The 13,191-nt window shown below is 45.6% G+C and overlaps 1 protein-coding gene across 12 annotated transcripts in view; it reads right to left on the bottom strand.

Annotated features, from left to right (window-relative positions):
* ATP6V0A4 (ATPase H+ transporting V0 subunit a4) overlaps positions 1-13,191 on the bottom strand; it is a 57,317-nt gene that overhangs the window by 15,717 nt on the left and 28,409 nt on the right. For all 12 annotated transcript variants that reach the window (XM_088799900.1, XM_088799903.1, XM_074315313.2 and 9 more), the window contains 7 exons: positions 11,990-12,072; positions 11,241-11,334; positions 9,195-9,407; positions 7,174-7,324; positions 6,040-6,179; positions 4,609-4,766; positions 1,286-1,379 (listed from right to left, as the gene is read on the bottom strand). In XM_088799900.1, the coding sequence (XP_088656026.1) occupies positions 1,286-1,379; positions 4,609-4,766; positions 6,040-6,179; positions 7,174-7,324; positions 9,195-9,407; positions 11,241-11,334; positions 11,990-12,072 (933 nt within the window). The remainder of the gene's footprint in view (positions 1-1,285; positions 1,380-4,608; positions 4,767-6,039; positions 6,180-7,173; positions 7,325-9,194; positions 9,408-11,240; positions 11,335-11,989; positions 12,073-13,191) is intronic.

The raw sequence follows: 13,191 nt of genomic DNA, 5'->3' as shown, positions 1-13,191 counted from the left end.
TGTTCCTTTCCTTTCTGACTAGTGGGCACATGACAAAATCGCATGCAGAGTAGAAAATCTGGACCACTCTGTTTTGAAACGTGAAACACACTACCCTCCCCTCTGTCTGTGAGGAGCAGAGTTGGGCAGACAAGATTTGCTGACGAATTAGATGTGGGCCGTGAAGGGAAGAGGACAGACAGTAGGCGCAACAAGATTCAAAGCAAAGCAAGGTCAACCAGACCCTAAAATCACTCCCCTCTACATTCCTCCTCTTCTTGCTAATCATGAAATTCCCAGCACCAAAGATAAAGCCTTCCAGTCTTTAAAAATAACTTGCATTTGTTTTCAGCCCTTTGCGGCTTATAAACCAGCTTTCAAGAACGTTACAACTTGTGATAAAACTTGGAATTCAAGTGCCCCTGGGCAGCATGTGTAAACAAATGCTGGGTGACGCTTTCTGTTTTTATAAGGGAGGGAAGGGAGGCAGACAGCAGGAGGATCCAGGAAAACTAACAAGGAGATGACCCACAAGATAGGAGAGACCAGAAAACCAACGTGAGGGCCAGTGATGTATATTCTAGCTGTCAGCAACTAACACTGAGTCTCAGTTCTCTCCCACAAACACAGCTTAGAAGAAACATTAATGGATGGCCTCTAGACCCTCGTGCTCATCTAGAGCAAAAGGCTGCCACCTGGTGGCGACATGCGCTGGGCCATCGTGTGAGTGGCTTGACTCAAAGTATGTCTTCTGGAAATCCCTTCATAACTAAAGGCTGTGCGAGGAAGCACCTTTGTTTTGCTTGGCTCAAATCCAATTGAGATAGATATAATAAACAAATAAAAGTGAATACATATCCTTTCTTCTAACTTGTATCAATTCTATGCAGTAAAATAAAGCAAAAAAAACCCAAAGCAAACACTTACTTTTCTAGGAAAAAGAGAGAGATTACCTACTGCAACAAAATGCTCAAGTACGGAACTTGATTAGGACGATAACTTGCTTATCTAATATTAACACTTTCCAGGCAACCAAGGGCCTTTTAAAGAAGCAATCATTAGCCACCAGAGTATACTTGATGGACACAGACGCAGGTGTTTGTATGGAAAATGACCCAGGGACTGGGTAAAGGATGCCGGTAGGACCGTCACTTGAATCCAGTGCAGTGTCACAAACACCTCCAGCCCAAATTACTCTATCACAGCATAAGCTGGTGGATCTGAGAAGTCTTGGCACTTTCTTCTCCTCCACCCAGAGATCTCCTCAGTAAGATGTTTAACTAGTAAATATTTAACAAGACATTACCGGATCAATCCCAAATGGGTATGGATTTCCAGAGTACACTCCTGGAATGGCTGGGTCCAGTTGTAGAAGTGGATTTGTTTCTATCAGTTTCATACTACAAGAGAAAGGAAAAACAAAACCAATGAAACCAAAGGCAGGAATTGGCCAGCCAATCAAAGCCTAATCGTTGGTGCGACTCATCACGTTGGCTCATTCAGTTATTCCATGAATGGGTATTAAATACCTACTATGTGCCAAGTACTGTCCTAGGTGTGGAGGCTACAGAAATTATCAGCTAGCCCCCAAGGAGTTCACAGTCTGAGTTTCCAAAGGGCTCTCAGCCTCATGGGGTTTAGTAAAGTTATGCTACATCAGAAAAAAGGCAGGGGCTGGGGTGAAGGAGCCTACAGGAAAGAAATCCCAACCCAGGGGCAAGCCTGGGAAATCTCTCCTGGGAGTGTGTGGGCAGCTCCTGGAAGAGTGAACTGGCTTTCACACACGGACCCTGAGCTCTGTGAAACTTGGCCCTCAAAAGTTGAGGTCCATTGCAAGTCTTGAAATCTGTGTTCTGTTTTTACCCAGAAGTACAAAACAGAGCACGCATCTATAAAAGGAACAAAAAATGAGTATTTGGAATGATGAGGAACAGAATATTGGCAACTTTGACAGGCAGTCTAGAAATACACTCCACTCCCTCCTGCAACTGAGGTGCTAGAGGGTATTTGGGAGCAGAGGGGGGAAGTGAGGAAGCCTGAGCATGCTGACCAGGCCGTCAATAGATGGAAACAGCTGGCTGTGACCGGCCATCTCAGACATACAAGACTCCTGTCTGAATGGCATGCCTCAGGGCAAATGGTTGGATTTAATGAGCAGAGATATGTTTGTGTGTTGACAAAGCAGAAAGCCGCCCCTGACGAGAGGGAACTGGCCTGGCACCCACAGCTAAGTCTGCTGTTGGGCATAAATAATTTCACAGAACACCAACAGCAGACAGGGCCACTCTGCCACCGTGATGGAGCCAGACAAAAACAAGACCATTCCACAAGCATATCTGATACCAAAATATGGCCATATCAACCTAAGGACATTGTCCAAACCACAAAAAGGACCAAGCACTCCCCTTATCCTCTCAGAGGCCAAGTCCTTAAGCCCTTTCTGACACCGTCTTATTGAAATGCCCATGGTCCCCACTGGGCTGCCATCTCCCTCACTGGGTCAATAAGCCCAATTTTGGGTGACGAGAAGTATGTGTCTGGTGGTCTTTGGCTGAAGGACATTATGACAATGTTAATTGTCAGGGAAAGCAGGTCCAAGACCTAGCTTGTGTCTGGCTGGTGACCAAAATCAGCTTGCTGTGTGCTTTGCCGCTCTGATGGGTGACTACAGTTTCCCTTTGCCTCGCTGCTAAGGAGTTCTGCTTTACGCCATCGATCCTTGGGCACGTGGCTGAGCGTCCCTCAGACTGGGCTTGGCCTCAAAGAGCCTTCGATTGGGGCCGAGGTGATTTGACCGTGCAAAAAAGAATGACATTTTGACCCCCATTTGCAGAGTGACAACGAGCCAGATGACTTGGTCCTTTCACAATCACACTGCAGGGCACATGAAATTCTGTGTTGGTAGTTTGGTGCAATTATGCTGAGGTAATACATGCTTCAAAGCCCATCACTGTGCTTCGAAGTTTGAATCGGAAGAGCAGAACTAAGTAATGGGTCTTTAAATTTATGAAAGTTTTGCTTTTCTAGGCATCTCTTCAGAATACTAATTGCAAACCAAAACCAACAACAACAAAAAAAAAAAAGCAAAACACCCCATAGATGTAGCCAGGTGTAATTCTGGAAAACATTTTCTTCTTCTTTTTTTACTGACTTATTGTTTAACATTCCTGTCCTTTACTAGAGGGAACTGGGACCCAGTAGAGAAACTAAAAAGGAACGCAGAAGCCCTCCATGACACACCCACCCCCATACTACAAGTCTCTCTGCGCTTATCTGTGCCTTTGATCAGCATCGAGCCCTTACAATGCACTTGGAAAAGCTCCAAGCCAAAAAGAACCCTGGATTAAATCTTTTCTACTGAAAAATCCTTGGATGTGATTGATTGTTTATTCTTTCCCTCCATTTATGATGTTAGCGCAGATTTCAGGGAACAGGTAAAAGCCTTGAAGTACCTGAAATAGAAATTTTAGAGTCCTACCATGCTTGGGAGAGAAAAGATGGGAAGCGAGGCTGCAAAAATGTTTACACATCTCTGCCTCCATGATCTTTCAGTCCTCTCCTGCCATACTTTCAAGTGGAAGTTCCAGAATGAGACAGAGAAGCCTTAGCTGACCTGAAGAAGCTGGGCAGAGAGACGTGAGGAAAACGTCACCTGTGACTTTTAGGGCCTCGCAAATTAGCCTAAAACTACTGTGGTTATCATGGGTGTGAAACACAGGCAGCCCAAGAACCCCAAAAATCACAAGGTGGTCATGATTTCCATTTGTTTCCTTTGTCATCTCCTGTCCTCCACTGCCCATCTGTGCTCCCCCAATTCATCAAGTTAACCTACCTCCCAAACATGAAAATCTTTCTCCCTCCCCACAAAAGTCCCCGTTCCTGAAGGGTTGCGTTTCTATTCTGATGATGGTTCATCTGAGTAACTGCATAAAATAATTGTGGGGTGCCTGTGGGAAGTATGATTTGTGGGGATGTGGAGAACTTCCAGACCACACGTTTCTGCATTCTGTACATCTCCTCACCAAGCACTACCCTACCTCTTCCCACCTCGCTCCATCACCTACAAGGTAAACCCAGGGAACCAGCATTGCAAAACTAACCATTTCTTCCTTTGCTTTGATCACTTACCAAAAATGCCCTTCTGGAGACCCTGGGGCTTTGACTACTGGAAACGAATCATTCATAGAGTTCCACTCCTGCATCAGCACTTCATAAAGCAAAGCCTTCTGTCCTAAGTGCATGGATGCACAATGTTATTCTCTCTCTCCAGCTCCCTGCCAGAGCAAGGTATGTTTTACATGCCACCTCTTCTCCGGGAAGCCTGCTGTTATGAGGATGCCCGGTTTATACCTGCTGTACTTGTGTTTTCATAACGGTGCCTGGCACACGGTATGTACTCCAGGATATAGACTTACTTGAGCTGAAGTATTAAAAACTATTTCCATGCATTACAGTTACCAGCACGGCTACTGAGGAAGCGGCACACAACCTCACACCCAGTTGATACAATGGAATTATATGTGGACTTTGTAGGAGCAGAGCCACACCTAGACTCGCCCAGCCATGAAAACTGTCACTGAGGCCCCCTTGGATGGCCAGTGAGTGACCCGTCTCTGTCTGTAAACTTACTTCCACGTGCCATTTCGGAACATGGGCTGGACACTCCAAGAAGAGCCAAAGATGTTGAACGCCTTGGAGAAGCAGTCGTTGTAAATCATCCCCGTGTAAATAGAGAAGACGCCCATGAGCAGGATGAGATAGCGCCCGTGGAAGAAGGTGTTCCAGATCTGGCCTCCGAGAAACAGAGAGCAGGACTGTGAGCAGCTCTGAACCAGCACCACTAGAATCGCCACAGCAAGGCACCAGGCCCTGTACAGAGGTGTCACGTGACAGGGCAGACGTCAAGGTGACCCAAAGAGCAAGAGCACACACATCATGATTTTCCTGAGCTGCTACAGGTGAGTCAGAAAAGTCCGAGAATGGTAGTTGTTATTGTGGACATGAAACATGTAAGTCTCAATTGCTTTTAATTCAGCCTTGCTTAGAAAAGGTAACAAAAGCATCAGATGGCTGCTAAATTTTACAGCAAGTCCAAGCCTACACTCATTTTGAGTCTTCAGTATAACCCTGAATCTCTAAGGACAACCACTAAGAAAAGAAAGTGCCTTCCCCTAATACTGGATGATGTGTAGCAATCACTCTCAGAACTGCTGAAGTGTAACTTGGAGACTTCAGATATTTACTACAGGAAACTACATCTATGAAAATGCTGGTCATGGAAAACTTTACTGGTCATAAGTTGATTTTTCCACTAACCTTGCTTATGATTAACTCACTCTGACATCACAGAACTAGCTCTAGTTAAGTCAACCTGTAAAAAAGGATTGCAGATATTCCTAAAATTCAGAACATAGCTAAAGGCGTGTTTCCACTTTGTAAAATGTACTAACAGTGGACATAAAGTCTCGCTCACTGATTAACTCTGCAACAATGCAAAGTGAAGACATAGCTTTTGGGATTTCTCAGTGTTTCACAAAAACACTGATTATGCGCTTGTGGGAAAAAGGCTCTGCCATGAAAAAGTATTGTGATATAGTAAGTGATTTTAAAAAGGCTATAAATAAATATGCACTATTTGATCCTAGTTTTTGAAGATTATATACTTGTATATATGCACAGAGGAAAAAACCGGAAAGATAACACAAAAACATTGTGATTATTTTTCTAGGTAGATTGTTGTATTTTTCCAGTTTTTACGATGAACCCATATTGCTTTTATAATCAAAGGGGGGGGGGGAATCAATGTTAGGAAAAAAGGAAAGACCAATGCCTTGTTAAGCAGTGGACAAAAACGAAAATACTAAAAGAAACTGCACCAAACCATCCAAAGGATTTACCTTTGGCCGCGAGTTTTTATGTTGAACGCTGGCCGTTTTTCACTTTGTCTTTCCCTTAACTTTTAATAAAAACATGGTATTTCTATAGTGAAAACAACAAACACGTTTAATATTCTACTTATAACTTCAAGGAAATGAGGAGAGGCATTTGATGGACACCCACCTCATTGTCTGACTTCTGGGCCAGCAAACGTCTCTCATTTAGGACCATCCAAAGGGCTGCTAGTAGCATCACAGTTCCGTGACCACAGTCTCCAAACATCACAGCAAACAGGAAGGGGAAAGTGATGATAGTATAGGGAGCTGTAGAGGTGAGACCCACAACAGCCTGAGTTTTCCCAGCAATCCTTTGGGCCCCCCCATTAAAGATTTCTCGAGGGCCGGCCCGGTGGCTCAGGTGGTTGGAACACCGTGCTCCTAATGCCGAGGTCACCGGTTTGATTCCCACATAGGCCAGGGAGCTGTGTTCTACACAACTAGACTGAGAGAGGGGGGGAAGGAGGCGAAAGGGGGAAAAAAAAAGATTTCTCTATCACGCTCCTTGATCTACGTGCTGGCTCCCTTGTCTTTCTTACTCTGTCTTCTCTCAGCATCCTCACCCCTGACACTTGCTTAGCCCCCACATACGTTAGCTCATCAATGAGTAAACATTATTATTCCCCACTTTGCAGATGAGCTAACTGAGCTTTGGAGCAGTTAAGGGACTTGCCCAAGATCACAAAGTTTAACGGGATTTAAAATCAGTTTTCCAAGTGCTTTCTCTACTCTTTCCACCACCATCTTTGGTCTGTTTCTCCACCATTCACATGTCCGACATACCTCCAGCAGTTACTCACAGGACCCTGAACCTATGGGGCCCCTGCATTAGGGGTCACTAGTTACACTGAGACTCAGGCTAGAGAAAAACAGCGCCATGAACTGATTGGCTAAAGGGCGCCTGGTCTACCCCTTTATTTTACAAAGCAGGCTACCAATATCACAGTTTGTCACTCAGATTCCAGTCTTCCGACTCCGTGTTCTGTGTGCTCCCATCTCTCCTACATAACCATGGGACTGGGAAAATGCCTAGAGAGGACCCTCACTGAATTGAGGGAAACAAGAACTGAATTGGGCTGCCCGACAAGGCTGTAGTGTAAGGGAGAACAGGTGAAATCTTGACAAAGAACAAATCTGTCACTTCACCTTTTACAGAAGACAATGTAGGGCATTAGGAAACCAAGTAGGATTTTAGCAAAGTCACAGTTTTAAGCAATCCACCTCCTGGGCCACCACAGGGGTAATTCTGCTCATCTTTTACCTGGGTTCATCTCCCGGTAACAGCCTACGCCATACGCGTCTACAATATTCTGGAAGCCAGCTGTGAATTTATTGGTCCTGTTAAATGTGGGAGGAGCTGATGTCGATTGCACTGCTGTCAAGATAGGGGCCATGGAGGAGCCACTGAGTTCCTGCAAAAAGAACATGACAAACATAAGGAAGAGAGCCTTGGGTGGGGTACCCGCCCACGGATACAGTCCCACTCCTGCCATCACTTACTGGGTGAACATGAGTCAATTTCTTGACCTGAGACTCATGATGTCTTCTGTAAATGTTAATACCTTCCTAACACTTACCTAAGTTATAAGAGAGCTGTTAAGAGAGTAGAGTTCCTCCTGATTCTCTGGCAGTTTCCACACTCCTCCTGAAATGCATGTTATACCTCGACAGTCCTTCAGGATCTGCCCAGCAGCCTCTTCCTGACCTTCTTCCTGTTCCTTAAACTTGCTGCCCTGTCTCCCCAGCCACTGGCCTCAGGGGGGCCTGTACCCCACACTCCTCCCCACCTGTCTTCTGACCACCCTTTCACGGTTCAGCTCATCCATCACTTCCTCCAGATAGCACCCTGCTCTTCCCAATCTGGGTGAAACACTCTACATACATGTAAGTGTCCCATTTGGGTGGTTATTGGACCATGTTGTGGGGACATTCGAATCCTGCTTCCTGGCTACAGGACCATAGTCAGGTTAGTTCTGTGTGTCTCAGTTTCCTCATCTGTACAAAGGTACAAAGTTAGCTCCTATCTCCTAGTCCCAAGCCCACCTCAAGGCCTTTACCTTCAGACCCTTCAGCCTCTTTCTCCCACCCACCCCAATCTTCCCATGACATTTAGAGAGGTCTGCTCCAAAGCCACCTATTCAGAGGGGTCCCCTCCCCAGCAACAGCCCTATAACCGTATTATAAGACCTAAAAGTTCAGTGCTACCTTGATATCTTCGAGTCTCACAGGGCCCCAAAGGCCAGGCCATGAGTTCCTCTGGTTCATCACATAGGCCACCTACTTAGCAGGCAAGGATCCCCACCTAGCTAGTCTCCCCATCAGCCACACCAGTTGCACACTGCCTCGTCTTCAACCAAATGAGTTTCAACTCCCTGCCCCCCTGATAATTATTCAAGCTAATCACATCCTTCCATGGAAACCATGGGTCATCTCACCCTGTCACTACAAAGCCTGCCTCCCATAATTCCTGCTGGTTCATTCCACTCCCAAGTACAGATCCCGACTGCAACCTCCCTGTGGCCTTATGTGGCATGCGGTGTCCTCCTCTCCTGGGCTCTGAGCATATGTGACTAGTAAACTGCTGCCAATTTCAAACTGCTATCCAGAATCAGGTGTCGTATGTTTGGCCATCTAGGGCAGATAATCCCATCTTCACCAATGGGGTGAACAGGGGATTGGAACAAACCCCCACCCCCCACCCCACCCCTCACCACCCCCTGCTTTACTTACTGCCCACCACTTATCACTGCCTGAAATTACACTAGTGATGGACAGGTTTGCTGTCTATCTCCCTTTCTAGAAAGCCTTTCAGAGCAGGGCCTTGTTCTGCCAGCATAGCCCTAGGTCAGTTCCTGGTCCAGGGTGGACATCTGGAGAGATGAATGAAGGGAGCTGTGAGAAGGAAATCTGGTACATAACCGCTCAGCAAGGTTGCTGGCACCCAGGGGGCCATCTACTCCTTCTGGCTGCTGGTTCTTTCCAGGGAGACTGTGCCCCTTATGAGGTAGACGGTGGTATCTACTGTCATCATTAGCAGGGTGACTGGCACATCAGCGCTCAACAGACACTCGCTGAAGATGAAAGAAATGGCAAATAATTGTCAAACACAGCAGAGAAAAGGAGTTTCTGAAATGGGCCCTCGCGCTGGGTTAAGAACTGAAGAAACAAAGAGGAAGGAGACAATCCTGCCAGCAAGTCACTTGGGATGTTCACGTGACTTCAGGGGGCAGCCGAGGTGGACGTGACTCATCGTCCCCGTGCCCTGTCCCACCTGCCACTCACCATGCCTTGCTCTAACGCCCTCTTGATGCGCCCGGTGTCTGCCACTGGGAACCAGATCTCGGCGATGATGCACTGCTGGGTGACATCTATGTTGCACAGGTTTAGGGTGTGGTAAATGGCTTTCATCTTCTGCACTTTGACGACCCAGGAGTGCCAGCTGGCAGCGGCTTCCTGCAGGAGGCCCTGACGATGAGACTCTGTCTGGGTTATGACCTGGGCAGAAAGCAGCACACAGAAAAACGAGGAACACTCGAGGACATGTCTGGCAATGTGGCACAAATGGGGGGTTGGTCAGCCATAGTGGCTTCCTGTGCGCTGGGCTCCCCGCCTCTGGCCTGCAGCTCTCACCTGGGCTTTACCTCTCAGGAGTAGTTTATCTCCCCCACTGGGGGTGAACACCCTTAGGCAAAGATTGTATATTCCTTTTCTTCTAAATTCCTTCCAGTTCTGTTGCTGTGTTGAACCGCGTGTTGAACCCCAAAAGATATACTAAAGTCCTAATCCACTGTTAAGGTGATCTTATTTGGAAATAGGAGCTTTCCACGTCTAACCAAGTTGAGTTCATATTGGAGGGCCTACTCTGGAATGACTGGTGTCCTTATATAAGAAATTTGGACATTGAGACACCCGGAGAACACCTGTGTGATGGAGGCAGAGACTGGAATGAGGCATCTACAAATCAAGGAATACCAAGGATTGCTAGAGGCTAAGAAGATGCTCTAGTCCATTTGGGCTGCTATAAAATACTGCAGGCTGGGCAGCTTATAAACAACAGAAATTTATTTCTCACAGTTCTGGAGGCTGGAGGGCATCAGGGTACCAGCATGGTCAGGTGAGGGCCCTCTTCTGGACTGCAGACTTCACATTCTATCCTTAGGTGGAGGAAGGGGCAAGCAAGCTCTCTGGGGCTTCTTTAATAAGGGCACTAATCCCATTCAGAAGGGCTCTGCCCTCGTGACCTCGGCACCCCTCACAAAGAATTGATTTAACGGTGCTCATTTTTGTTCTGGTGATAACAAGAGTAACGCTTTTCAGTAGTAACCTGGCACATGGCTACCCAAGTCACACGAAACATAAGCATAAGTTTAGCATAAAATTCTTTTCCATTATCTTCATGAAGTACCGGGGAGAAGGGCCTCAAGGGAAATTGCTTCAGGGAAGTACAATCTCCTTGACAAATGACAAAGAGGGAACAGACGGGATTAAAGAAATCAAACACACATTTTTCTGGGAAGGTAAAGATATCTGTCAGCCTTAAGAGTTTTAAAACATACACACACCTAATTACTAAAGACACTCCTTGAGGCTCTAGAACTGTGCTGACCCATCCACCAGCCACAGGGGTTACTAAAATTTAATTAAAATTCAATAAAAATAAAAAGATGGTTTTGAAGTGCTCAGTGGTCTCACATGGCTCAATGCTACCGCACTGGCCTCAGAGGTCACGTAACATTTCCACCACCACAGAAAGCTCTGCTGGACGGTGCTGATGTAGAATATAGGATTTGATGTAGGTCCTGTTGTTTTCAGTGATTACTTCCAAAGCTGACTGAAGAAAAGTGTTCTAATCATAGAAGTGTTAAGTGCCACACCGGGCGACAACAGACTTTACAAGAGGATCTGAATTTGGGGTGTGTTCACATGCGAAACTAGACTGTTTCTACAGAATTGGTGGGCTCAACTAACGGGGCAATCAGCAGCAAAAGAATCGGTCAGACTGGTTGGTCAACATAATTGGCTAGTTAGCTGTATCATAGATGAGGCCAGGCTGGTGATAAAGGGCTCCTTTTATAACACTGGGTGGCCTAGGGCAGCGGTCAATTCTAATACCCAGCAAAGCATTACTGACATGCAGAACCATCACCTCTAGCCTGCTGAGTAGTTTCCTAATTATGAACTCTTCCTCAGCAAGAGCTAGAAGAGCATAGCAGGCACCCCAGCCAGCTTCCCAGCAAGAGCCCCAGGGGGACAGGACTTAGATGACAATGGCAGAGGTAGCCCCAGCTGCAGCCTCCCCCAGACCATGCGCCTGAACTCCTTACTCACTGTGGCTAAATCTTCCAGCCTCATGTTGACACCATCCAGCATTTCTCTTCGCTCCCCCGCAGGCTCTGGGCAGGGGTATATGGTGGCTCGAAACCTGTGTGCAATGAATTCCGAAGGGACATACGTGGTTAAAGCGTTCCGCACGTCTTCTTCTGCTAAGCCGCCATTTGCCGGCTTTGGTAAGGCGGCCATCTTTTCCTAGAATAACTCTCTCGTCAGCCATCAGAAAAGGAACCCCCATCTTAAGGGTTCCCAACGCAATTTGAATTAAAGCTGTGGTTTATTATATGAATGAGCTTCATTCAAACCATAAAGCCTGTGAGCTGTTATGTAAATAAGACTGCAGGCTTAACTTGTCCCTTCTTTCCCCTCCCCATACCTTATTAATGTATTAATGTCCTTCTTTACTGAGCAATTTTTGCTTCTAAGGGGCTGGAGACAAGATGATTTTGTAACGTCACAGACAACTTAGCATATGGTTTGCCTGTGAGCAGGAAGAAACTGAAATGGTTAAAATGTCTACTTTAGTTACCTTCAGTTTCTGCTGGTTCAAGCCCTCTCTGTTCCTAGTCCTACAGCTATTAAAAGTCAGTTGCACTTTTGACACTATCTTGTCAAATGTGGGAAACTTATTCTCAATCCCTCAACAGACCTCAAAGAAGCCCCAATCGTGTATTTTGCTCTGCACACCTCTTTACCTAATTCTGACCCAAACCACTGATGAAAGAGCTGTTAACAGTCTCTCTTACCCCTCACAGATCTTCTTGATTTTCTGTCTGAGCTGCTCTCCTTGATAAAATATGATAAACATATTCTTTTTAATTTCTTCTTTCTGGAAAATTAGAACAAGCGAACACATGAATATTTCTTTCTAGTTAGAATATAACAGAAACGTAAAGTTCTGTTTTTAGGTTTTAAAAGTCATAAATTTACAATTGGAAAACTTCAACTTGTCCCAGTTGATGCAAGTCCATAATCAATTATGGTTGAGCACAGGGCCACTGAGGCAGGCTGTCCGGGGCCACCAGGGAAACCAACGCAGCCTTAAAGTGACAACTCTACTGTTGGCTCCACAAGTTGAATCACAGTGGGCCTTGTATTCAGCTCTAAGCCCTACACTGAAGGGTCGTATTACTAAATAAGAACACATCCAGAAGAAGGGGACCGGGATACTGCAGGGCTTAAAATGAAAAGAGCTGACCTTTTCACCAGTGTGAACTCCCACACATTAACATTTCAGGGATAAGTGGGTGTTTGATATTTAACAACGGTTTGACTCACACAGTTAACTCACTGTACATCCGTAAGAACACTGATTAAAATGCATCTTTAAAGTCCAAGCTCGAGGGTTCACGGGGAAAGGAGGATAGATATATAGTTCACAGATGAAATATATGAAAATGTTCAAGTTTTACTCTAAACAAAGAAATGTCCTGCTTTGCTCTTATTCAGTTTGGGGTGGGGAGCAGTAAAAGTAAAATTACAAAACTCACGGTGGGAAAAGTTACAATTAATCCAACCAACTACTCATCACATACCCCTCTGGGCACGGGAATAGGTACAACCCCACTGAAAAGCCATTTGTCAGGTCTCATCAAGTGTCCTACTTCCTTAAATACTTATCATGAAACTAATTCAAACTAAAATACATATCCACAGGCATGACAAGGCCCATCATAGTGTCTATATTCTGGGGAAAAACTGGAAATAAAGTGTCCAGAACAGACAGTTAATGTCATATCAACTCAATGGAAATTTTAAGCATCGATTGAAAAATAACAAAATGAATCATGTCTGGTGGCTTCTCATTGGAGCAAGGGAGGGGTGTTTTAGGATTTGGGGAGTGACTTGCTTTATATTATTTCCCAAGGTTCCTTCATCCATGAAATCCACCCCTGATCTTTTTTGAATCTCTTAGGTTCTTTTGTCTCTTGATCCACAAACACCATGA

This window comes from Rhinolophus sinicus, chromosome 8, assembly GCF_057876585.1.
Source record: "Rhinolophus sinicus isolate RSI-liver-muscle chromosome 8, RSI-T2T, whole genome shotgun sequence".
Lineage (NCBI taxonomy): Eukaryota > Metazoa > Chordata > Mammalia > Chiroptera > Rhinolophidae > Rhinolophus > Rhinolophus sinicus.
The sequence above is the reverse complement of the archived record's forward strand: the minus strand, read 5'-3'. Positions and strand labels throughout refer to the sequence as shown.